This window comes from Grammomys surdaster, unplaced genomic scaffold (assembly GCF_004785775.1).
Source record: "Grammomys surdaster isolate TR1022 unplaced genomic scaffold, NIH_TR_1.0 97, whole genome shotgun sequence".
Classification (NCBI taxonomy): Eukaryota; Metazoa; Chordata; class Mammalia; order Rodentia; family Muridae; genus Grammomys; species Grammomys surdaster.
The window spans coordinates 14,601,037-14,625,870 of NW_021604576.1; the positions used below are offsets into that span (position 1 = coordinate 14,601,037).

Sequence of the window (24,834 nt, forward strand, 5' to 3'; positions counted from 1 at the left end):
TCTCTCTCTCTCTCTCTCTCTCTCTCTCTCTCTCTCTCTCTCTCTCTTCCTCCTCCTCCTCCTCCTCTTCCTTTTTCCTCTTCCTCTCCAAACTCCTTCAACCTTAGCTCCTCCTACAACTGAGCTTCTGAAAAACTTGATATTGCATTTATAGGCTAGTGAAAGTGAAAATAAACAATATATTCTTATTATGGGAAAATAATGCTGGTCTTTCAGATTTCCTGGAAAGCTATTGAGGACTCACAGCGATGCCTAGACTAGTCCCTCTGAGGTTCGCTGGCTCAGCATGTGTGCTATTCTAAGACTTAAGTACACATGGAGATGTGAGAAATATTAAGTGTCCCTAATCTTAGCTTAGTGAAAAGTTGTGCCAAGTTTGTGAATTCTGTCCATATGGTTAAATCTAGCAGAAGTCACAATGCACTATTACTGCTTAAGAAATAGTGATGTGCTATGTTCAGAAGCAAAACAGAAGGGAAGATTCTCCCTGGAAGAGATCACTTAGACACTGTTCAAACTGAAATTAACAGACTATCCAATTGTGCATGCATCCCCAGTTTCCCTTCTACTTAGACAAATTACTGGTTTTGCAGTTGTTAAAAGATGGTCTTCTGATTATGGACTCAACAGTTCCATCTGAAATGGTCTACCCTTGACATAGATGAAAATATTAATAATACAGGTCAACTATTGAAAGACTAAGGTTCAACACTAAGAAACCACATGTGGATAAACATTCATAACTGTTGATTCACTGTTCAGCTGAGCTCAGTGTTTCCATTGGAGTGCTGCCTGAAAAGCTAAGGGAAGAACTGAGCCTTAGACAAGCAGAGAATTGGCCTCTTGGGATCGCTGAATACGAAGCATTTCTACACTTGGGTGTATAATTGTTTCCTTTCCAGGGAGAATTATTTCACTCTTTATCTTCTCTGTCTATGTAAAAAGCCAGATAGAGAATAGAGATAAAAAAACAAGCAAACAGATAAATAAGAAGGAAAAAAACTAAACTAAAAACTTGTGCTTTCTTAGTCATATGCCTATTAGACTGCAACTCAGCATTTAGAACTTAAAGGTGATTTACTGAAGAAATAATCTTTCCTTTGTTTAGTTCTCTCTAGAGGCAGATCACCAGGTGACAAATTAAGGAATGTTTAATATGAACATTCAGAAACTGTATGACTAGATATCTTTATAGTTTTTCTGTATAATATAGAAGCTATCTCTTTAGGGAAGTAAAGGATAAGTTCTCAGATGAAGACAACATGGGTAAAACAGACAAAATCTTTTTAGGACTTGACACTACTGGCTGAGGCAAGGCAGTTTTACGTATATAATATTTTCTGCCCTTAGAGACTCATTCCCTTGACACCAAGAAGAAAGAGTAATGTTTTCCATCATGCCTTGTATGAAAGATTATCGTTGTTGACTATTTTAGAAGTGGCAAATTATATTGATTTGAGTTTATATCTTACACATTTGTAACTGGGTAATTTTGCATGTAAATTTTCACTATATATTATCTCTAGCAATTGTATCTCCATCTACCTATCTACCTATCTACCTATCTACCTACCTACCTACCTACCTACCTACCTACTTACCTACCTATCTACCTATCTTATCTATCTATCTATCTATCTATCTATCTATCTATCTATCCATCCATCTATCTATCACCTTGGTAATGAAACTGCTATGCTATAAATAAAACATAACAGCTGTTACAGAGCTGGAAGTGATAAGCTCATGTTTCTTGAATCGTCCTGAGTCCCAAGCTGCTTTAGAGGACATGACTCATGGAGTTATCCGCATAGAGACTGTAGAGACCAACTGAACTTTTGTTAATGACCTTAGGAGAATCATTAGTATGTATAGGAAAGACTACAATTCAATAATTGTAAGATATTTTTAACTAGTTAAAAAAGTTTGCTTATCATAAATATATTATTGTCTGTCTAATCTTGTGCCTTAAAATCCACAAATAACCTTTTCCTTAAATGTATATTGTTACATAAAATGAATTTCTTTGAAATTCAAAATAAATAGTCTGAATTGTTTCCTATTCAGCCTTTCATGTTCCTCCTAACAGTGAGTGGGTCTGAGCCTCTGTCTTCTGTTTGTAGCAACAGCAGTCTCGAGTGAACAGAATCCTGTCATCATAATCGCTGTGGTGGCTGTAGCAGGGACCATCATCTTGGTGTTCATGGTGTTTGGCTTCATTATTGGAAGAAGGTAAAGCAAAGATCCTTCTATTATTTGACATAAAATATGTTGATTTCCCAAAAGTGCCAACCGTTCATTCTATTAGAATATCATTAGCAAATATGTGCACTTCTTTTCTGATACAAATATTAAAGGTCAGGTCGTTGCTTTTATTTTCCCCAAATCAATGTGCATTATGAATTTGATCATTGTCTTCCATATAAAGTGGATGATTGCTACAATTAATATTAGGTGAATGTATATTGATTACCTTCAGTTATTTTCATAGTAAATACAGAAGAAACCTGGGGAAAGATTTACATTTTTAGCTGTGTTTAATCAACTTTTTGGAAAGCCATTTAAGATTTGTAGGCTTTTCCAGTAAAAATATAAGAATGAATACTAGTTGATAAAGCTAACACCACAAAACTTTCCTGTTGTCTGATTTTACACATATGACTCCATTTTCTGTTAAAATCTTGATCAAGTAGATTGATATGTTATTATCAAGTGTCATAACTGTGAGTATAATGTAGTTGTGTTTATTTATACCTGTAGCTAGCATGTTGATGCATAGCAGTGCTCTTGACATTGCAATCTAATCCATGTGACAAGATCACCCTGTAAACTTTCCGCAAATCTACTTTTGTCCCTCCAGGCACTGTGGTTATAGCAAGGCTGACCAAGAAGGGGATGAAGAACTCTACTTTCATTGTAAGTGTTTGGCTTTTTCTTTCTTTCAGTATATCCAGATTGGAACAGAATAACGATTGTTCCTACTGGCATTAATGGATCCCTAATGCATCATGCTTGAAATTCTGCAATGAGGTCAAAATGTAACAGTCACATTCCTTCAGAATATTCAACTGCTTCCACATCACAGATTTTTGCCTTTTGAAAACCCTGCCCAGGTGTTCTCCTTGCTACAGTAGTGAACCATTAAATGTAGCACTTTCCTCTTTTCTAGTAAGGGGTGTCATTGTAAGTTACAATAGGCCCAATCTCCCACCCAGTGAGTGATGGTCACAAGAATCACACAGCACAGGAAACTAGTATGAATTATTACAGAGAGATGTGTCATGGGAAATAAATAGTATAATGTTAGTCTCCAATCCTCTGATGCTTTCCTAGGAATGTGAGCTACCTGGTTCTTAAAAGCTCATGTTAGAAATCAATTCTGAAGGAGGCCTATCAATCCAAAGAAAATAAGAGTGCATCTGCATTACTTTTCTTGCAAAATGAATGGCAAGTGGAAATAGTGTTTTTAGAATAAATGTTGATACTTTTACAAATGAAATAAAAGCCTCGGAATCAAATTATTCCACTTCTGTAATTATGATATTCAAAACCAAGCATATTATTCCTAGTTTTAAGCCATGAAAATATAAAATCTGAGTGTGTTTATTATTTTAATTGCTATACTTTTCTTATGCATAAATAAAGTTCCTAAATTGATATAATTACTAATAATGCCCCTATCCTAAAGTGATGAGTATCTAAATGGGACTCAGGAATGTCAAATCATTTTAGAGTGTCCTCATAGTTCTTAAAAACAGCACTCATACTGAAGATGTGGGTCAAATTAAAAATACTCTTCACTAAATTTTACTCCTTTGCATCTATTGAAGCAGTGGTCATTTTGACCTCTGCTTTTGGAAAGAGATGATGTTGTGTAACAATGATCCAAACTGAACAGGAAGATCTGTAGAATCTTAACACAGAAGCAAGGAGGGCATGTTCACAATCACACAAGTGCAAGGAGAGATGAGTTTATCATGAGTCTTAGGCTTCAAATATTCTCTATTATTGAACCCTTCCTCTGCTCTGGGAGGTCCCAAGCCTTTCTCTGTATAATTGTATATTTATTCTCTTTATGTTGACATCCCAGACCATATACAGGTCACACCTTAAATGTTTTGAGTCTCCCTGCCTCCATGTGATTCTGTTCCTCGCCTTTGACTAATTTGCCAGTGAGTGCCCTATAAAAAAAAAAGCATCATTAATGAGAATCCAATGGCAAGTTTATAAGTAGAAGACAAAGACAGTAGAGCTGTTTTTTGCCTCCTTTGTGACAGAAAACCAACCAAACAAAAAATTTAATACTTCCCAAAACAAAAAAGAAACCACTGGAATCTGAGTGCCTAAGATTATTTGTATTGAAATGCATCTTCAGAATAAAAATATTAAGACCTGGATAAAATTACTGGAATCATTCATCATGCCATAGGTAGATAATTTATTAGTGCAGTTGCTTAATATTGCTACCATCAATATGTCACTTTTTCTGTTGTTTAAGGGATTTATATAAGATATTCACAAATAATCAAATAGACTCTAGTTCATTTGCTCTTGCCTTGTAGCTTGATGCAGAATTTAAAGGGAAACACAGCTTAAGTGAAATTCATGGTATAGCTCTATGTTTAAGTGTCATTCTTCAGTTTTAATATTTTGAAGCCATTCACTTTCTTTCATGTTTTACATCCAGTTTTTAATTGGAACCATTCAGAATGAATGTTTTACTGGTTCATGTAGACAGGATGAACTTGCTATATATATAAGCAGTTTTCATCTCTTTTGCAAAATATCTGTAGTGGTTTTGAAATACTTAACATTTATGAGAAATGTAAATGAGGTATAAAACATATACATACACATACGTGTACACACACATATATGTACACACATACACACACACACACACACTTATTCTCTTATGTTGGACAAAGCAATGGACCAGAATATTCAGAAATTATGTCAATTCTTTTAACTTAAAACAAACTTTTAAATGAATACTGAAAAAGTAAAGTGTGCTGGATTGCTCGGTCCTATTGAATCTTGTGTATTTTTGACTCATTCTTTTTACGTAGCTATCCTGTCATTGAGTGTGAACCACACACTGGATCCCATTTTATGGCTCTATCTAAAGGACCCAGCTATTTACACTACATGCTGGTGTCCTGTTATTCCCTCAGCACATTGGAGATGCAGAGAAAACAGATTTGATTTTTTTTACAGAAATTTGAAAGCCCTGATTTTAACAGAATGCCCAGTCATTTGTAGCAGGCTCCCTGGGCTCCTGAGAGCCCCCAGTATCCCATTTTAAGATATAAATACAATGGAGGATCTTAGTGTAGCAGTCCCAATTTGCATTCCGTTTCCTCCTACCATTTCTTCTAACAATGTCTTAGAATCCAAGCTGGGTAGTATTTCATGTTTTTTATGCCAAAACAGCTTTGGCCTGTCAAAATGTTTTATGACAGCTTGAATAAAGAACCATCAGAGACCCATTTGAGATGCAGAAGGCTACTTCCAATCTAGCTTCCTTATGGAAAACAAAAGGAAACAAAAGAAAAAATGAAAGAAAGAGAGAGAGAGTAAAAAGGGAGAAGATGGCTCTTTCTCCAACTGCCTGACAACCTAGGAGGTTAACCTATTGTTTTCTTCCCTTCTTTCTCTTTCCCCTCTTTCCTGTACTCCTCTTTTTTCTCTTCCTATCCCCTCTCTCTCTTCCCTTCTTGTGTTTTTTTTCATGTTCAGCTTTAGTAACAAATGAGCATCTGTCAGTTTTATAAATCGCAACAATAACTGTTTAAGACAATCAATTTTGGATAAACAATCAACTACAGCAGAATAAATCAAGATTTTTAAGTCCCATTTTCCTTTATACATTCTGCTTATTTTGTTGTTATATGTTTATTTTTTAAAACTCTGATCTTGATTGAATGTGATGACATAAGCACAGTTAGGCTGCAGTGTAAATATATGAAGACATTGTTCTGAGAGTAGTATGATTTCATGGAAAGATTGTTTGGCGGCTTTGTTAAAATTAATAAAGAATTTTTAAGGATATAGTGTAATTTTCTTCATTGCATTAACATAACCAAATATGCCTATCTATCTTTGTCTTGAACCAAATGAGTAGATTTGGAATACTTTGTTGTAATTGAATTTGATATAAAGTTGACTTAGCATTTATCTGTTACCTGCATGCTTCTGGGTGCATTGAAAGATTTTAACTTTTAAAATGATACTATGTTGTTTCACTTTTGACTACCTTTTGTGAGGCATACTGGCTACCTCCTCCTATTAGCTAAGATCTTCCAAAGCCTTATAACGAAAAGTTTATATAAACCAGTTCTCTTTCAAATCACTGTCATACTTGGTAACAGATCCCAGGAATATTGTAAATTTTCTAATTTACCCTGCACTTTGTATATCCAGCCTCTATTACCCTCAAGGTGAATATAAAACTATGTCTTTTGAATATTTCTCTTTGATTTTGTGATAGCAGTCCCTCATATCTTGTACTAATTTTATGTATATGTCAACAGTGGTTGGTCTTTAAAAAATAAATCAAAGAATAAGTAAGTTGTCTAAATGTTTTTAATATTGCTGTCAGTGTAGTGGTCTACCTGTAAACAAAATGTCTTCTTCCCTGGTGTATTAATTTGATGGATTGACTGGCTGATAGATTTATCAATGTGTCTACAAGTCCATTCCAACCCTTGGTATGACTTAAAGTAAGCTGTGATGGTCTGAGTTTAATCAAAACCTCTGGTGCGATAGGCACAGGCACATCAGAAATTTCGGTGGATGTCTTTTGTTGATTTACTGGAAAAGCAATTCAGTTAGTAACCTATGAGTTGGATCCTATGCTACCTATAGAGGCTTGCAGATAATACCTAGACGCCAGCAGACTGGAGTAGTCTGTAAAAACTGCTGTGAATGAGGTGATGTGGAAGCAAGGTCACTGTTCCAAGGAGCACTCTGCATAATGACATTCCTGGGCTGACTGCACAATAAGTGCTTTGCTTCATCACAGTCATGCTTTCTTACATCATTACAGTTAAATTTCCAGGCACCAAAACCTACATTGACCCTGAAACCTATGAGGACCCAAATAGAGCTGTCCATCAATTCGCCAAGGAGCTAGATGCCTCCTGTATTAAAATTGAGCGTGTGATTGGTGCAGGTAAGGCTGTTGTAGCTTCCTTATTCAGCTGTTCTATTTAGCCAAGATCGAAAGTCATATATCATAATGACAGCCAAATAATTATACTTCACGTATAGAACTCTTGCATTTACCTGAACTATTGGGAGCAATGAGGCTGTACTTGTTTATGAAATCTTAAAAAAAAAAAGAAAGAAAGAAACAGAACGGGAACATGTAGTAGTCTGAATATATGTGATTTCAACTGAGGTCTTAAGATGGTATGTTATTAGCAAACTCATAGTCCCCTTTTTCTGTTTTTCAAGAATAACCTAGAATTTTAAACATCAGAATTTTTTGAATCCTGATATAATATACACTCCTGTCTTTAAAACTACCTGTTTTCTCTTCTATCTGTAGCAATTAACCATTGACCATGTACATTTATGTAGAAATGTATATATAAATTAATTACATGGAATACTATAAATTTATTTTTTTCAGCCAAAAGTGCTTATACCTAGGAAGTATAATGCATATAAATTCCATACTTTAAAATCTTTAATATATATTGTTCCTTACACTGTAAAAGCAATAGCAATGGTAACAATTTGGTAATATGCACTAATGCTTTAGTGAGTAGATACTGCAAATCTAAAGGCTGACTCAGAAAGCATGTTTGTTAATTCAACTGAAAAGCCTATGTAACAGACAGTTAGTAAGACCTAACTTCTATGAACGAACAAAAATATGTCTTCGATTTTTTTTTTCCCTTCATTTCATAAGCTGTTTCATTGCATATGGAAAATAAAAATCTCCCATCAATTTAAATATTTTTGTTTTCATTTAGGAAAAAAAAAATCTCTTCTTGGTAAAATTTAATATTAAGTTTTTTTTTTTTTTTTTTTTTTTTTGGAAACCATGAGCTATTTCAGCAGTTAAAACATGCCTGCTTGTTCTTTTCCTTCAGGAGAATTTGGAGAAGTTTGCAGTGGTCGTTTGAAACTTCCAGGGAAAAGAGACGTTGCAGTGGCCATAAAAACCCTGAAAGTTGGTTACACAGAGAAACAAAGGAGGGACTTTTTATGTGAAGCAAGCATCATGGGGCAATTTGACCACCCAAATGTCGTCCATTTGGAAGGGGTTGTTACAAGAGGTAGACACTGGTGATCTCCTTCACTTACTAGTGTCCTGGAAATTAGTAGCATTGCTTAGACAATTAAAAATCAAACTCTGAGTACATTTCTAACTGATTTTGACTGGTGTGTAACTAACAAAAAAAATATTATTGCTGCTACTTCAGAATATAATCAAGGAAAACACAGGATTAGATTTGAAGAATGAATCTCATGGCTAGGATGACTGATGAATGTATTTATTTTGCAAAGCTATAAAAGTGTTGTAGCCCCTCTATATTGTGTATAAAGTTTCACTTTTGTTGTTGTTGCTGTTGTTGATCACAGAGTACAAAGGAGAAGTGCAGGGAGTGGCCATGGGTTAGAGTGTTGTAACTACCTTCCACAGCCTTGCATGTCTGCCCAACCTTAGCCCTGCTATTAGAAACTATCACTTCTGACCCCCTCGGGTTCTCCAAAGAGCACCATGGGGTTTCAGGGTGAAAGAACGAGAAATTCTCAAGTGTAGGGCATAGCTTGTGAAATAGCATTTTCTCCTTTTGTTTATTTCATCACTAGGGAAGCCTGTCATGATCGTGATAGAATTTATGGAGAATGGAGCCCTGGATGCATTTCTCAGGGTGAGTTCTCACCTCATTCTCCCATGCACGTGGACTGGGCCTGAGAGGGGCCCATGTGTGTAAACTGTCTCAAAGTGTGAACATGTAAACTGGATGAACTCAGAAAATTATCTTTGGAAAAAAAAAAAACACATTTTTTTCTAAGTGAGAAAACATAGTAGCTAAGGTAAAGTTCTTATAATTTTTTTTTATGTGATCAACAATGACATATTTAACTTAGAGTCATAAACAGATCTTCGTTGTTGTATCACTGCAATATGGACAGTATTCGCTTTCCTGAAGTAACAAACAGGAAAATACACATTTTTCAAATGAACATCCTCCCAGTGGCATGTCTGTATCCTTTTACAACTGAGTGGTGACCCGTTTGGTTGTGAAGGTCTTTCGCACAGTTGTAGAGCATTAATGCAAGTCTGATGGCAGTACGACCAAAGGGAAAAAATAAAGTATAATCAGCCACTGTTAATCATTTGCTATCTTTAGTTTTTCAATATTCTAAATCCAAACTTGACCTGTTTTGTTTTTACTCTTTGGAGAATAAACAATGCATGTGCCTTCCTTGCTCTATGCATTCTTATTGACATGCATGTTTTGGCATGTAGGGGACACTTATCAAGGTTTTTTTTTTTTGGAAATTCTATTTCCTTGTTTTTGTTGGAATTTTAGCATGTAAATAAATGGATTTTTATAATAGCCAATTATTTTCAGCTATCACGAAAATAATAAATAGATGTAAATAACTAGGTATTACCACAGATCTATCATGTTGACTATCAACTAAACCAACATGTGCTACTTTTTCCACTAATTATCTACCTTATGCAGAACATTAATAATACTTCCTATTATACAATGGTAGATTGCAAGTACCCATCTGTGCTTTTTTGTTTTTGTTTTTGTTTTACTGGTGACTTCTGTTCCCTTAAATGTCCCATTAACTGGCCTTTCTTTCATCTACCTACAGAAACATGATGGGCAGTTTACGGTCATTCAGTTGGTGGGAATGCTGAGAGGCATTGCAGCTGGAATGCGATACTTGGCTGATATGGGATACGTTCACAGGGACCTTGCAGCACGCAACATTCTTGTCAACAGCAATCTTGTTTGTAAAGTGTCAGATTTTGGCCTGTCCCGGGTTATAGAGGATGATCCCGAAGCTGTCTACACAACTACTGTAAGAAAACACCTATTAGTATGCTTCTTACTCTTATCCCAAACGTGCCAGAATGGCTTAATGGAAAATTAAGCACCAGGAGACATGCAAATTGACCTCAGCATTTCCTTTCATTTGAGGAAATTGGTGTTATTATTACTGTCTATACATAAAACCAGAAATGAAGGGAGAAGAATAATGATGTTACATCTTACTCTGGTGTTTCACTGTTTGGACTTACGCTATATAAATAGTATTCAGTTAAATGCAATATCTATTTACTGGTATATTATCACAGAAGTAAATATAATGGTGTTTAAATACAGACACGGAAAGTCTGAGGATGCTAACTCATGACTTTTATGATATTAGTTTACAAGGATGGCATGTGAAAATTTGACTTAAATACCACATTTTTCACTCCAGTTTACTGGCAATGTGGCTGATTTGTCATTATCTATTCATTAGACTCTCGCCCTGACACACACAAGGTCCATTAAGTACAGTTGCCTCAGAAATGAACACATAATGAGCGCCTAATAGAAAGATTGGTAACTTTGAATATAGAGAAGTTCAAGGTTCACAGACCTGATGCTGCTGGGCTGCCAACCCATGGCGAAACATTTAACATAGCTGATGGCATGCCCATGAATGATGTATAAGCTACTGTGCATACTTAAAATGTCAACGTCTTCTTTTTATATAACAGGGTGGGAAAATTCCAGTAAGGTGGACTGCACCAGAAGCCATTCAATACCGGAAATTCACTTCAGCCAGTGATGTGTGGAGCTATGGGATTGTCATGTGGGAAGTAATGTCTTATGGAGAACGACCTTATTGGGACATGTCGAATCAAGATGTAGGTGATTCATTGTACCGAGAAGACTTACACATTTACACTCACTTCTCATGTAGCAATGTCAGTGGTTCATTAAGGACACATTGTTTCAGATTTATAAAAATATAGTTTCCTAGATTCCCATCATTATCAATGATGTTAAGAATTATCATGAATATGAGGGTTTTTTTTTACTTAGAATGCTTACTTCCTTTTTTCACTTTAATCCTATTGGCACAGTAGGATGCTGAAGCTATTACATTTTCCTTAATGGTGATAATGGTACGAAGGGAACCTCTGAAAGAGTTGGGTAAAACCAATGCAGCAGAGTAGAACGGTCGTCACTACCATTTAGAAGAAGGCTAGTAGTAAATGAAGTAGACCTGTACTTCTTAAATTGATATACATGTAGGCAAAAACAGAAATCAGCTACAGCTAAACTTCAGGTATTTTCATTAGATTGGCATCTTTGTTTATAATTCAGACTTACCTAACAAGTTCCTGAGGCTTTTAAATGCATGTTCTGTACATGGGATGCTTTGGGATCTCAGCATTAACCGGAAGGCATATGCTTGAGAAGAGGGAGGTTTTTAATCATTTATGGGTTCTGGTATTTTTGAATTGAGTGATACACCTTTTCCTGGTTTTGCTTTGTTTTTAATGTTTCAAAAACAAAAATCTAAGTGGTGCTTCCTTTTGGCAGAGGCAGAGTTGCTAATATTTGACAGGTTTCAATGTCAAATATTTCATGGACTGTCAAAATGTGGCAAACAAATCCTTGGGGTAGAGAAAGGGAATATTTACATCCCCAGATACTCCATAGAGTTTCATCTCTTCTGACACCTTTCTTCTCGTACTAGTTTCAAGCCTAAAAGGATTGACAGCAATGTGAGATGACTTAAACTCAAAGTTTACATAACTTCTAAACATAGCAGAAATGCACGAGGAGAAAAAAAAAACATACACTCTTAAGTTTGGAAATTACCTTATTGTTTGTTTGCTTCTTTGTTTTTCGTTAAAATGAATATCACAAAGAACTGTTATGACAAAAAATTGTTTTTGTTGAACAAATAGCATTATATCTGGAGTAAGGTTAGTTTTCTGACTTCAGTGTTTCGCACTAACCTTTTAACTTTTTCATCATGACAGTCTAAACTCAATTTGGGCATGGGTTTTTATAGTTTGTGAAAAAGATTACCTACATACTGAATTTATAAAGACAAATATATATTAATATTTCTATTGAAGCATTCTCTGTTTTACAGTTAAGCATTAATATATAACTTAGGAATTATGCTTCATTTTCAATGTTGAAGTGGAGATAAAAATTTTTCTTTCAAGAGAAAAGGTTCTCTTTTGGAGTCTGGCCAGCGTCTATAGCCAGTGGATAGGTTTGTGGATTCCTTTATGCATTAGGAGCTTCGCTGTTTACAGGAACATATTACATTTCCAGAGACAGTTAATCTAATCAGGTTTTTTTCATATATGCCAGTGCCCTACCATTGAGTTATACCCACAACCCTCTGGATATATTTATTAAGTGAACGGATTCATTTGCATTGTTTAAACTTAGCAACTAGGCATCTGCGAGGTATTTTAGAAAGGCCTCAAATTTCAAATGCATTGGATTCCAAAAAACTTTTCATAAGATACCATGAAAAGGCAATGTAAATTTATGGTTATGTTCCTATAGAAATCTTCAAAAATCTAGTCTGAATGTGGTATGAGATGAAGTGTCTAGACTCACAAAAGGAAATATAGAAGAGGTAGGTGACAAAGGGGTCAGTCAGTGTTGCTGAGAGTTGTCTGGTGCTTTGCCTTCATTCCAATCAGAAGAAAACAAGAATATGTGACAAGAAAATAGGCATATGCATGGCCAAATATGTTCAAAAACCTTATCACCTCATAAGCATTTGTATAGCCATTTTTATTTTCAGATACCTTTAACTTTCTTTAGTTACAACTGCAATCAAAACAGTGTAATATGTTATATGAAATAAAGAGGGAAAGATTTTTCAATACATTTCCAACTTTCGTTTTCCAGAAAGGAGTGTATATAGTTACCTGTTTTATTTAATGGCCTTTCTAAGAAAAAAAATCTTCATGTGTTTACAAGCGATCAGACATTAAGATAATTGCAAAGTTTGAAAACATCCTCTTGACTTTCATAACAGCTTTGTTTTAATTGGGTTTATTCTGGATTGGTCAAAATGAGACATTTATTTTCAAGTGATGAAACTTTAATATTACTATATAGTCATGTTCTGTTAGTAGTACTTAAGAAAGTGTTTTGCTGTTGTGTATTGTTTTTACTGTAATCAAAGCACAAGGCAGAGAAATCATCCCTTTTACGTGTACGTAGTTGGAAGTGATTTAAAAAAGAATGAGCTTACATAAAGATGATTTCTTGATTTCATAGGTTAAGAGGTGACTCAACAACTTGCAGCTATGCCTCAGAGGACCAGAGTTCTTACTGCTCTTTCAGAGGACTCAGTTCAGTTCCCTGAAAACAATTAGAAAAACTACTCACAAACACCTCTTACTGAAATTCTAGGGTGCTGATACCCTCTTCTGATCGCCATGGATAAATTTGCACATAAGTACATACAGACACATACTTCTACACATAAAATAAAAAGACAGAAAGGAAGGAAGGAAGGAGAGACGGGGGGTAGGAAGAAAAGAAGGAAGGAAGGAAGGGAGAGAGGGGAGGAGGGAGGGAGGAAGGGAGAGAGGGAGGGAGGAGAAAAAAGGGATCTTTGAGAAAATAATATGCCTATGTCTAAATTTATTTAGAGATAAGTTATGAGTCATCAACGTTCACCTTTCAAAAGTTGACCCTGATTTTATAGCTTTATTTTTATTCATATTAAGATAGAAACAAAATTGTAATTTCTTTCTGTAGTTTTTAACAAAATCGCACAAGTAGAGTTTAGCATGTTTAATAGCATGCTGCATTCTGGGTCAGGTTATCAGAAGTAAAACTTAGCGTTGAGCAAACTCTGGAGCCAGTCATGCTTTGTCCCATTTTGAGTAAATCCAGGCCTGTTACTAACAGGCCTGTGTTATTTCTTCTCTTAACTCTGATCCCCTACTGCAGTAATAAGGGGACACTATAGTAGTAAATTTTATATCTAAATCATATTAACAGTGCAGGCAAACCCAACATGTTTCTGGTAAGTCAGTAAATACGTTTAGAGTAAATTTACAGAATATATAGGTTACTTATAATATACATGCTTTGTTGTTTCCAAGAATGTGTAAGTACTTGGGGGAAAAAAAACTTCTTAGTTTCCTCATCAGAAATATAAAATAGTTAATAGCTACATAGTCTCTGATCAGATCACCTACATCCAACTCCCTAATAACTTTGGGATTTGATCATTCTTTTATGTGGTGAAAACTTTATCTCTAATGTCAGTATACTAATAGTATTTGCTTAAGATTGTTTCTGTAACAATCAAGATAGTTCCAGTTTTTCTCTGAAATGTTTTACAACACTTGAGTCTAAGAACAGCACTGTTACTTTAATGTGAGATAAGTTTTTGTTGTAACCCCAGTGGTTAATTGCACTTAATGCTTTTGCAGAGGATCTGGGTTCAGTTCCAAGAAACAGTCTCAAAACTGTGTATATCTTCAGTTCCAGGGGATCCAGCACACTCTTCTCATCTCTGTGGGTACTAGGCACACATGATGCTACTCATACAAACATATAGGCAAAACACTGATACACATAAATAAAATAAAATATTTAAAAATGATTCCATATGTATATGTACAATACATACATATATGTAATACATATCTGTGATCTTTATAAAGTTACTATTTATGTATGTTTGTCCATGGGATAAATAGCATGAGAAAGATGTATTGGGTGGGGGGATGTTTTCAGGGATAGATGCTTGTGGTTTGGGGACCATCAATGCTCATATAACTTCTATTAATGCTCATAATTATCACTAGTTAATCTTTCCCCTTTATTGTTCAGAAATAAAGAGTACTTGTAGAAACTTGGTGAAGACTTATCCTAAGACCAAAACTGTATTCTACAAAATGTAGAGCAATTATTTCAGGATTATGTTTTTCAGGACTTAGAACCATGAAAAAGTGGTAACTACTTGCCTATGTATACAAAAGAGAACTCAGTACCATTCTCAGATATCTGGCCAGGATAACTTTAAGTTTCTTGGGATGAAACAGAAAAACATTGAAGGCTGTAAGATACATTCAATTTTAAACTTACAGATTGTGATATACCCATGAAGCCTATGGGTTGAGATTTGTAGTAAAGTAATGCAATACAAACAATTGTACAATCTGAAAAGATTTGATGCTAGGATTTTATAGTTAACACTTTTTAAATATTGATATAATTAAGTTTATTCACCTTTTTACATTATACTGTATGCATACATGTTTCTCTTAAAGTACAAAATGGACTCGCCTTTGCTTTCCATATGAATAATCAATTTTTCTCAAATAAGAGTTAGTGGTGGTTGTCTGACTCATGTCACTCTCCATCTTACATATGTTTCCCTGTGCTATTCCTGCAAGAGAACATACATCTTATTGATAAGTGTCCCTAAAAATACCAAATTCATTAACATTTATTAATGTCAATTCTTTATCTGACTATGTCTGCCTTTATTTTCTTCAAAAACGGAAGGTTACTTTTCTGTAGTTTCTTTTCCAAAAAGTCTCTTTTTCTTATATTTTTAATTTTATTTTTGAGATTGTAATATAAGATGTATCCCTTCCCTTTTCTTCCTCAAACCCGTGTGTGTGTGTGTGTGTGTGTGTGTGTGTGTGTGTGTGTGTGTGTGTGTGTAGGCATAGGCATAAGCCTATGCTTATGTATATGTATACCCAAGTTTGTCTTCAAATTCTATAGCCTTTTTTAAAATCAGTTGTTATTATAAGCATATATTTATAGTATATCCCTACATGTTTCTAAATATAATCTGTTGAGTTCATATAATTTTACTTGTATGTATGTTCTCAGAGCTGTCAGTTTAGCACTAGACAGCCAATGGGAGTGCTCTTCCCTGGGGAAGTCCACTTCGCCTGTTTAAACTTTCCTCTGTTGGCTGTAGTTCTTAGTGTAGAGTCAAGGACTCATGGCTTTTTCTCATAGACTGTGGCTTACTCATTGGTGTCAGTGTCATCCTTGTTCAGTTCATGTCTCAATGGTCATGTTGGTGAAACCTTATGTGGATGACTACTGCCATTGCTAGGAGAGACATTCTCAGAGCAAAGTCCCTGTTCCTCCTCTCTTACAATTTTTCTTACCTCTCTTCCACTATGAGCTCTGAACATTAGCTGGGGGAGTCTCTTGTAGATGTATCCTTTCAGATTAGGCTCTACAACTCTGCATTCTGGTTGGTTGTAGTTTTGTATCGTGGTCTGTGTTGCACAAATAAATTATGGTTTTACAACTACAGTCTACTAAATCAGCATAATTCCTAACAACAATCTATAAACATTTGTCCTTACACCCACTGACTTTTCTTAAATTTTTAATACTATCATGATAGTGAATGTCAAGGGTTTGTATTTCTTCTTGAGTAATATTTTGATTTGGTTCTTAAGCCCTTATTTAGGTATTGCTTACCTTCCTATTACCTTCCCTGTGGTGTACAGATTACTAGTAGTTTAAGATTTTTAAGATTTCTTTCCTTTTCAATAACTAAGAATGTTGGTACTATGAAACATAAGCTCTCTATTCTCTTTAAAGAAATGTCTATGCAAACCTATTATATGTTTGTAATTAATATTCAAAGCTGATACAAATAAATACCCTGGCTGTTATTTGTCTAAAAATTGTCTATGGTAAAAAAAAAAAATTAAACCAGGACTATGAATCATTAAGCCTTGACTAAAACCCCATCTCGGTTTCTGCCATAAAGCTTTCTCTATGCGTGTCAAGTAGGTGAATATGGAGACAGGAAGGAATCGATGGACCAGAGCAAACTGTATCCTGCAAGCCCTTGCATCACATTACCCAGAATAGTAGCCTTCTCAGGAGTTAAAAGAACAGTGTGTCCAATAATAGGTTCCGGCAGGGCACATTCACATCCTGAGCTCTCTTGTTTGAAGAGTGTCATCTGCTCCCATCAAAAAGAGAAACTCTTTGACTTACTTTCAGTAACTCAATTTCCTTTTCCACTTTCATTATCTTTTACTTCTGTGCACATGTGTATTCTTACAACTATATTTGGCTGAGAGAGTTCCATAACATGTCCCCTTTTGAAAACCTCTGGGGTGGCATTAAAAATATTTCCATCTCTTGCTCCCCGTGTGAGCTTAATTGCTGTTCCCTATTGCTGAATTAACTAGGAAATGTCATCATATCCTGTGCCTCCTGGACCCCGTAATAACATGCTGAATATATTCATGAATGTTTTGGAAAAAAAGAAAATCTTTGTAAGCAATATGTCTTGCTCTTATCTGGATAAATCATTTTGCCTTCCAAGCAGTTCATTTCATTATAATTGAAGCTCAGTTGGTAATCTTTTTTAACGTCCTTTTGGCCATCAGGTCATTAAAGCAATAGAAGAAGGTTATCGTTTACCAGCACCCATGGATTGCCCAGCTGGACTTCATCAGCTAATGCTGGACTGTTGGCAGAAAGAACGGGCGGAAAGGCCAAAGTTTGAGCAGATAGTCGGAATTCTAGACAAAATGATTCGAAACCCAAGTAGTCTGAAAACACCCTTGGGAACTTGTAGTAGGTAAGAAATCTCCAGTGAGATGGAACTGAATGAAATTAAAATATCCACATAAACCATTTACCTTCTCACCCTTTTCCCAATTGTAAACTGACTTCTGTGCTCAACCATAAATCTATACCATAATGCTATGTTTACACCGCTTTATTGGCTTTTTCCCCCTTTTTAAATGGTTTGCCTTACTTAGTATTTAACAAAATCCATTCATGGTTGTTAGACTTCTCTTTTCTTAGGACTTCTGATAACATCAGATGTCCTCTCAGAAAGCACTGGCTGGGTCTTTGTGACCAGGTAGACTTGCATTGCTTTTGGGCCTGATTGTTGTTATGTAGCTTTTATTATGTGGTGCTAGCTTTGCTGTATTCTTATAACATAACTTTTTGTTTCTTCTTTGTTATCTGATAAATGCTTTTGTAGAGTTAGAAATTATAAAAAGTAGCTTCTCATATGCTGCAAAAGATGCCCATTAAGAACTCTCCCTTGACTTTAGCACAGAGCACAGCAGTAGGTTTTCAGCTTCAGCTGCAGAAAAGCTTGCCACTGTGGGCTGCACTCAATGGGGTCTATTATCTCCATGGGACTCCCAGTATGTCATCAAAACAGAGAATTTTTAATGCTCTGAATAGCACCCTGGTGGCCTGCAGGAGTTAGGATACAGCCAGATATCTTTTACATTTACTCTCATCTACTTGTAAAAAAAGGCCAGTGAACAAACATAACTCTTCCAAGCATCATCACTTGCATAGCGCTTATGAACATGTAGAAGACACAGGCCAGTGAGCACTCGTATAATGAGAACTTAAGTTCAGGTATTTGTAGTTTCTGGATGATTTACTCTGTTTGGGTTTTGGTTAAGACATCTTACTGCATTTCCTATAACCTTCTCCTTGTATGTATCCAGACCTCCCTTTCTGGTAACTGGTGAGACTATTGTTCTTTGCTGTGTTTTACCTCTTACCTAGACCCATAAGCCCTCTTCTGGACCAGAGCACTCCCGACTTCACTGCCTTCTGTTCAGTTGGAGAATGGTTGCAAGCTATTAAAATGGAAAGATATAAGGACAACTTCACAGCAGCGGGTTATAACTCACTCGAGTCAGTGGCCAGGATGACTATCGAGTAAGTTTATGCTTATTAAATTGTATTTAATAATTGAGCAGGTACAATCAACAATTCTTATACTGGATTGTCCTTTTTAGAGTTTGTAGATCACAAATTCAAGGGGGAAAAGGCATTTCTTTTAAAAAATGCTTCTGTAACAACAGTGCTTTTAAGTATAGTTTTCTTAAACAGCTTATTAACCCTTTTTATGAAATCAATATTCACATGTTAATTTTGTAAATGATAAAGCTAAAGGTCAGAAAATTTAAATATCATCTATGGTGACTCAACAGGAGTTTGACATGTAATTTTTCTCCATGGCCAGCATTCTGGACCCTGCACAGTGGGATTTCCTCCTTATTAACCACTGTATCATTCAAGTTTCTGTTCACTGAGGAATATTTCTGCAATCAGCTTTAAAATGACTATGAATTTAAGCTCAAAATACCTATGGTTTCCTTTCTATTTTATCATTGATTAAATGGTCTTTAAAACTCTCTTAAAGTCCTCCTAGCCTAGCAATGAAATATTCTTTCTGTATACACCAAGAAATGACATACATGTGAACATAAGCGCATCCACACTATCCCCTTCCATTTTCTTCCAAAATCCAATACATAAAGATGGTGTGCTTATACCTGAATTTCCAAAGGAATCTTTATCGCTGTAATTCTGTGCTTTTGAAAGAACCTGACATATAAAACAATAGTATTACATCATTGCAATGTTTCTGGTACTTCCAGATATCTAAGCTCAACTCTTGTGGCTATTAGAAAAGACGCAAGCATAGAAATAGTTATAGTTAACTTACTGCGACTGTAGCATTGTTTGTATACTGTGACTGTAGCATTGTACATATATGTAGCAATTTTATTCTTGCTATTGAATTGAAGAAATGCACTTGTACAGCTAGGAATACATGTTCAAAATTACTCCCAGAATCCAGCTCACTGCACAGTTTTGTGTGACATTGACGTCCTGAGCATTCTCCTGGGTTCTAAAAATTATTTCTGTTATTAAAACATTCCATTTTTCCAGTTATATAATTTACAATGTCCAAGGTTTCAAGTAATGTTTCAATACCTTGTAAATTGGGAATAACATTTTAAGGTTGAAACAATTTTTATATAAAACCTCAGATGAATTAAAAATCAAAAGTATGATAAATTAAGAGACAGACTTGTTCATCCAGGTTTTTCAAATGAGACTCCCCAAACAAGTCAGTATAAGATATTCTTTGGAGTAAGACTGTAGCACCCAAGAATACTGTTAGTATATGTTGTCCTAAAGTTAATGGAAAGTGTGAGTGACCACTGATGTGCATATAGAGCATGATCAGTTCTTTGTCATGTATCTGATAAGCATGCCCTTGTCTTTTTCAGTGATGTGATGAGTTTAGGGATCACACTGGTTGGCCATCAAAAGAAGATCATGAGCAGCATCCAGACTATGCGTGCACAAATGCTGCATTTACATGGAACAGGCATCCAAGTGTGACACATCCGCCTCCCTCAGATGAGGCGTAAGACTGCAGGAGAACAGTTCTGGCCTTCAGTATACGCATAGAATGCTGCTAGAAGACAGTTGATGTACTGGGTCCTTCCTACAATAAAGAGAAGATTTTAGAAGCACCTACAGACTTGAACTCCTAAGTGCCACCAGAATATTCAAAAAAGGGAATTTAGGATCCACCACTGGTGGCCAGGAACACAGCAGAGACAATAAACAAAGTACTACCTGAAAAACATCCCAACACCTTGAGTTCTCGAACCTCCTTTTTATCTTATAGACTTTTTAAAATGTACATAAAGAATTTAAGAAAGAATATATTTGTCAAATAAAATCATGATCTTATTGTTAAAATCAATGAAATATTTTCCTTAAAATATGTGATTTCAGACTATTCTTTTCCAGGACCATCTGTGTTTATTCTGCATAAGGACTTTGTTTTAGAAAGTTATTTGTAGCTTTGAACCTTTTTAGTATTAAATTTATGACACGTTACTACACTGGGTACCTTTGAAAGAATATCAAACTTAAAGGAAAGCAAAACCACGCACATAGTTAAGGATATGACTTTGTCCTTCATGGCTTTGGTATCCTGGCTGTGTCATTTTGTTCTGTTAAGCCAGTGATGTTTTGATATTGTTTGCTGATTGGCAGGTAGTTCAGAATTGCAAGTTGCCAAGAGCTCTGATATTTTTTAATAGGAATTTTTTTCTTTGTAAAAATTAGACAGCATACTAACTTTTCAATGGAAAAAAAAGCAATAATGATCCATAAATACTATAAGGCACTTTTAACAGATTGTTTATAGAGTGACTTAGTAGGCAGAATTTAATAAAAAAATAATGTGTCGATTTTTGGGTATATGTGTATATGATAAAAGGCTGAGGCTTCATCTGAAGATGCTGGTGTGAAAACAGATCTGGAGGCAGAAGCTCTCCAGCGTTGGCTAGTCCAATCTGACCACATCAAGAGTTTCAGTCTTGTGACAGTAAGAAATTTAAGAACATAGTTGACCTATATTTTATATTCTTTCTTGTTGAATGCAGTCCAAATACAAAAGTAATGAATTCAGTTTTCTATTGTTACTCTGAAGCAAGATCACAGGGGCAGTTCTCACCACTCACAGACAAACTTCCACTACTGCAGTAAGAAGAAAGCAACACAGAAGTGTTTTATCTATGAACAGTCACACACACACACACACACACACACACACACACACAAACTCTTTTAGGTCAAAACTCTTTTACCCCAGAAGAAAGAAGTAAAAAGTCTGCCTTCCCTGTTTCTGCTTTATTTATCAGACCATATTATTTGGTTACTGTGTTAGAATTTCATAAGCAATAATTAAATGTGTCTTTATAGCTATTTCAGGAATGTATACATATTTGAGTAATGTTTTCAAAAATTACAAAAATCATGAACTACCCCAAAACCGAACTGTTGTACTTCCAAAGAAAATTGGGCTGTTTATAATGATTTTATTAGAGAAAGATCCCAGGGATGGGTCCTAATTGGTGTTGTTTGGTAATGTGGACCTCCACAAACAAACAAACAAAAACAGCTAACAGGCAAAATCTGTAAATGTTCCTTTGTAAAACTTGTAAATTTTATTTATACCGTCTTGTTTTGTATACACATTTCTCAGTAGTGGCTCCGAGTACATGAAAATGCACTATATTTTTCTATTTTACTTGCAGAGCTTCACAAAGAAACAGGTATTTTCAGTGCTACATAATGTGTTTTCCCACATTTAGGACCAAAGATGGCTATAGAAAACTCAAATGGATTGCTTCCCAAACTCCTCCCTATCCTTCTTTTTTTCTTTTATCACTGTACAGTGTTATTTGATATTTTAATTTATTTTTTTGATTGAGTAGAAAACTCATTTTAATTTCTCTAATTTTTTTGTCCCTAAGGAAAAAAATAATCTGTAAAAATAGTTTTAATTAGCATAATCCAGTCACCCTAGACACTTCCATTTGTAATCTTTGTAATAGACTGTAAATATATTTTTGGAACTATAACACAATGTGCTTGAGGGTTATTTTTCAGTGTCTGCAGTGTATACGAAAGTGTTTAACCTCAGTATAGCACTTTACGATTCTAATCAGTAGCGTTGGCCTTTGTGCGAATGAGTGGGAGCTTGAGTGAGTGTTCTCTAATTCCGTTTGGATTCCGGACTCACTAATAATGAAGTTCTTTTCTTGTTCATAGCTTAAGGTGCTTATTTTTTCTATTAAAAATTAAATTAACAAAAAAGCCATTCTAGAAATAGAAGACGCAGTATGGTACATGCAGACAGAGTCTTTCCTGCTTTTTCTAGTAATAGATTTATAGTTGAGTAGTCTTTCTTGAGTAGAAGGGCAGAATAAAAGTGGGTTTCTTTTTGAGTTTTCTTTTCAAGAAATAACTTTTTCCTTCAGCAATATACCTCATCTGCCTTAAATTTTTTACAGCTCTTTACAGGGAAAGGGGAGAAGGGATGGGAAAGACACAGCACAATAGGAAGTGGATGATTGCATCGTGCTCTCTCGTTTGTAGGTTTCTTTTCCTAATCAATACTATGATTTCGAAGTACGTGAAGCAAACATGAAGAGATAAGGAATTAGCGTTGTGAACCTGATTGTAATCCTCTCTTCCAAAAAGAGATGAGATGGTATTGCGTTGCGAATGTACAACTTGCACCTTGAAATCTTTTTTTTTGATAATTAGTGCTCAGGGGAGGGGGGAAAGTAGAGAAAGCAAACGCCCAACAGAGAATTCCAAAAGTATAGAACACACAACAGGAAATGGCCTCCTTACTTTAATACACAGCCACCTTTTATAGAACACCGCCCGCCCACTTGACCTGGTTTGTGTTCAGTACTGAAATACATACAAGTAACTTGTTACATTGGGAGCTAGTATTTTCTCAGCAATGGATCAGGGCCTTGTTTACTAGACTGGTGGCTCATGCTTCTCAGAGCACTATTAGTTGAATCATATTGTATACTTATGTAATCTACATTAGCTAGTACTCTTTAGGACTATATTTTAATTGCTCCTCTTCTCGGTGTTTTTAAGACAATGGAAAGGGTGTAAGTCACCTCTCTTTTATTTAGGTAATGCTGATCCCTCCCCTTTTGTTTCCTGAGCAGCCCAAAACTGTACTGCTCCCCTATGTGCATGTTCCAATGAATTACTGATGTGTATTTTTTTTTTTTTTGCTATATGTGGAGAAATCATGGGGAACTTGGGGCGAAATATGCTTTTTGTTGGTTGAATTTTGTCCCTCCTTGCCTAAGAACTACTACAGGGGTCATCCTTTTATAAGGACAAAAATGCTTTTGAACAGTGTCTTCAATGTATCAAGCACAAATAACTTTTTCTTCAACACGAATCATAAGTCTCTTTTTACCAACTTAAAATAATAAACGAGTCTATTAGACAATGTAAAAAAAAATCCTGTCTCCAGTCATTGGTGGGTTCCTTACACTTTCCTCTCCTACCTAATAAGATTTTGTGAAAATAGTTGAGTGGGCTGATCAGAATATGAATAAAACTGATTATTCCTACTCCCTTTCAAGGATACTGACCTAATTTCACTCTAATCATTTATTATGGCATAACAAGACTGTTTACAAAGGGCCAGATTGTTGAACATTTGAGTTAAAATCTGGTTTTGTTTGTTCTGAAGCAACTACACGAGAATACCAAGAATATTTGCATAAGAAAGGAAGTAGTTTGTTGCTGGCCCTTGACAGAAGAGCTAAATGTCTGGCAAAGCAGAGTGACACTGGAGAACATTTGCATTTTTACCACTGGGTAATGCAAACAGGAACCAGCACAAAGGGAAAATGTGACTCAACTAGTTCTCTGATCTAGCTGTGTAGCACAGACCCTGGTTTAGGGATCAACTTGCAAATGAAACTAAGAAAACCAAGGACACTTACAACATCATCATCTAATCATGGACAGTGAGTAGCAACATGACAAAAAAATGCTCATTGGGGTGAAGTACCAGTGTTGATACAAGGCAATCTTCTCTGTGATGATGCTCATGCTGGTCTGAACCAAAATGCAAGGAGAATATTGGAACTCAGGGTAACCTTGCCAATTCTTCCTGAAAACACTAGTAAGGCAGTAACAAGAGAGAAAAGTTCCATCATTGGTTGTATGTATGAATGATCACACAGTTCAGAATATAGAGGCAAGTCCCTAAAATGAGCAGATATTTATTAAAGTTCTGTCTATGCATGCTATAAAAACATCATCTTTTCACAATTGTCTTTCCCCAGAATTACTAAGATATAATTTATAAGCATTGACCACTATAAAACAAAGAAACTATTTTAATGTTTATGATATTCATCATTCTTTTGGTATACCATTTATTTTTGCTTCAATAAAAACTCAGATTCTGCTCTGAAGAAACCTTGTGCAAAAAAAACCAAAAAACATGAAAATCAAAAAGCAAAAGTGGGAAAATCATGTGTCTAAATACAGAGATCACAATTACATATATTACCAAGTGATAAAAGCCAGCACATGGTGCCTGGGCTATTTTAAAACTACTGAGAGCCAGTGTGCCTGAGTCCATGTCCTGCCCTAAGGCCCTTCTCTGGTCACTCCG

General features: G+C 35.5%; 1 protein-coding gene across 5 annotated transcripts in view; it reads left to right on the top strand.

Moving 5' to 3' along the window:
* Epha7 (EPH receptor A7) overlaps nucleotides 1–23,655 on the top strand; it is a 151,085-nt gene extending 127,430 nt beyond the window's left edge. The window contains exons 8-17 of one of the 5 annotated variants that reach the window (XM_028779750.1): nucleotides 2,124–2,232; nucleotides 2,861–2,916; nucleotides 7,049–7,174; nucleotides 8,103–8,288; nucleotides 8,827–8,888; nucleotides 9,853–10,062; nucleotides 10,751–10,900; nucleotides 17,420–17,613; nucleotides 18,573–18,728; nucleotides 20,093–23,655. In XM_028779750.1, the coding sequence (XP_028635583.1) occupies nucleotides 2,124–2,232; nucleotides 2,861–2,916; nucleotides 7,049–7,174; nucleotides 8,103–8,288; nucleotides 8,827–8,888; nucleotides 9,853–10,062; nucleotides 10,751–10,900; nucleotides 17,420–17,613; nucleotides 18,573–18,728; nucleotides 20,093–20,207 (1,364 nt within the window). In that variant the 3' untranslated portion in view covers nucleotides 20,208–23,655. Of the gene's footprint in view, nucleotides 1–2,123; nucleotides 2,233–2,860; nucleotides 2,917–5,739; nucleotides 6,975–7,048; nucleotides 7,175–8,102; nucleotides 8,289–8,826; nucleotides 8,889–9,852; nucleotides 10,107–10,750; nucleotides 10,901–17,419; nucleotides 17,614–18,572; nucleotides 18,729–20,092 lie in introns of those variants that run through there. The other 4 variants (XM_028779752.1, XM_028779756.1, XM_028779742.1 and 1 more) reach the window with 4 other exon arrangements.
* Nucleotides 23,656–24,834: the final 1,179 nt, after the last annotated feature.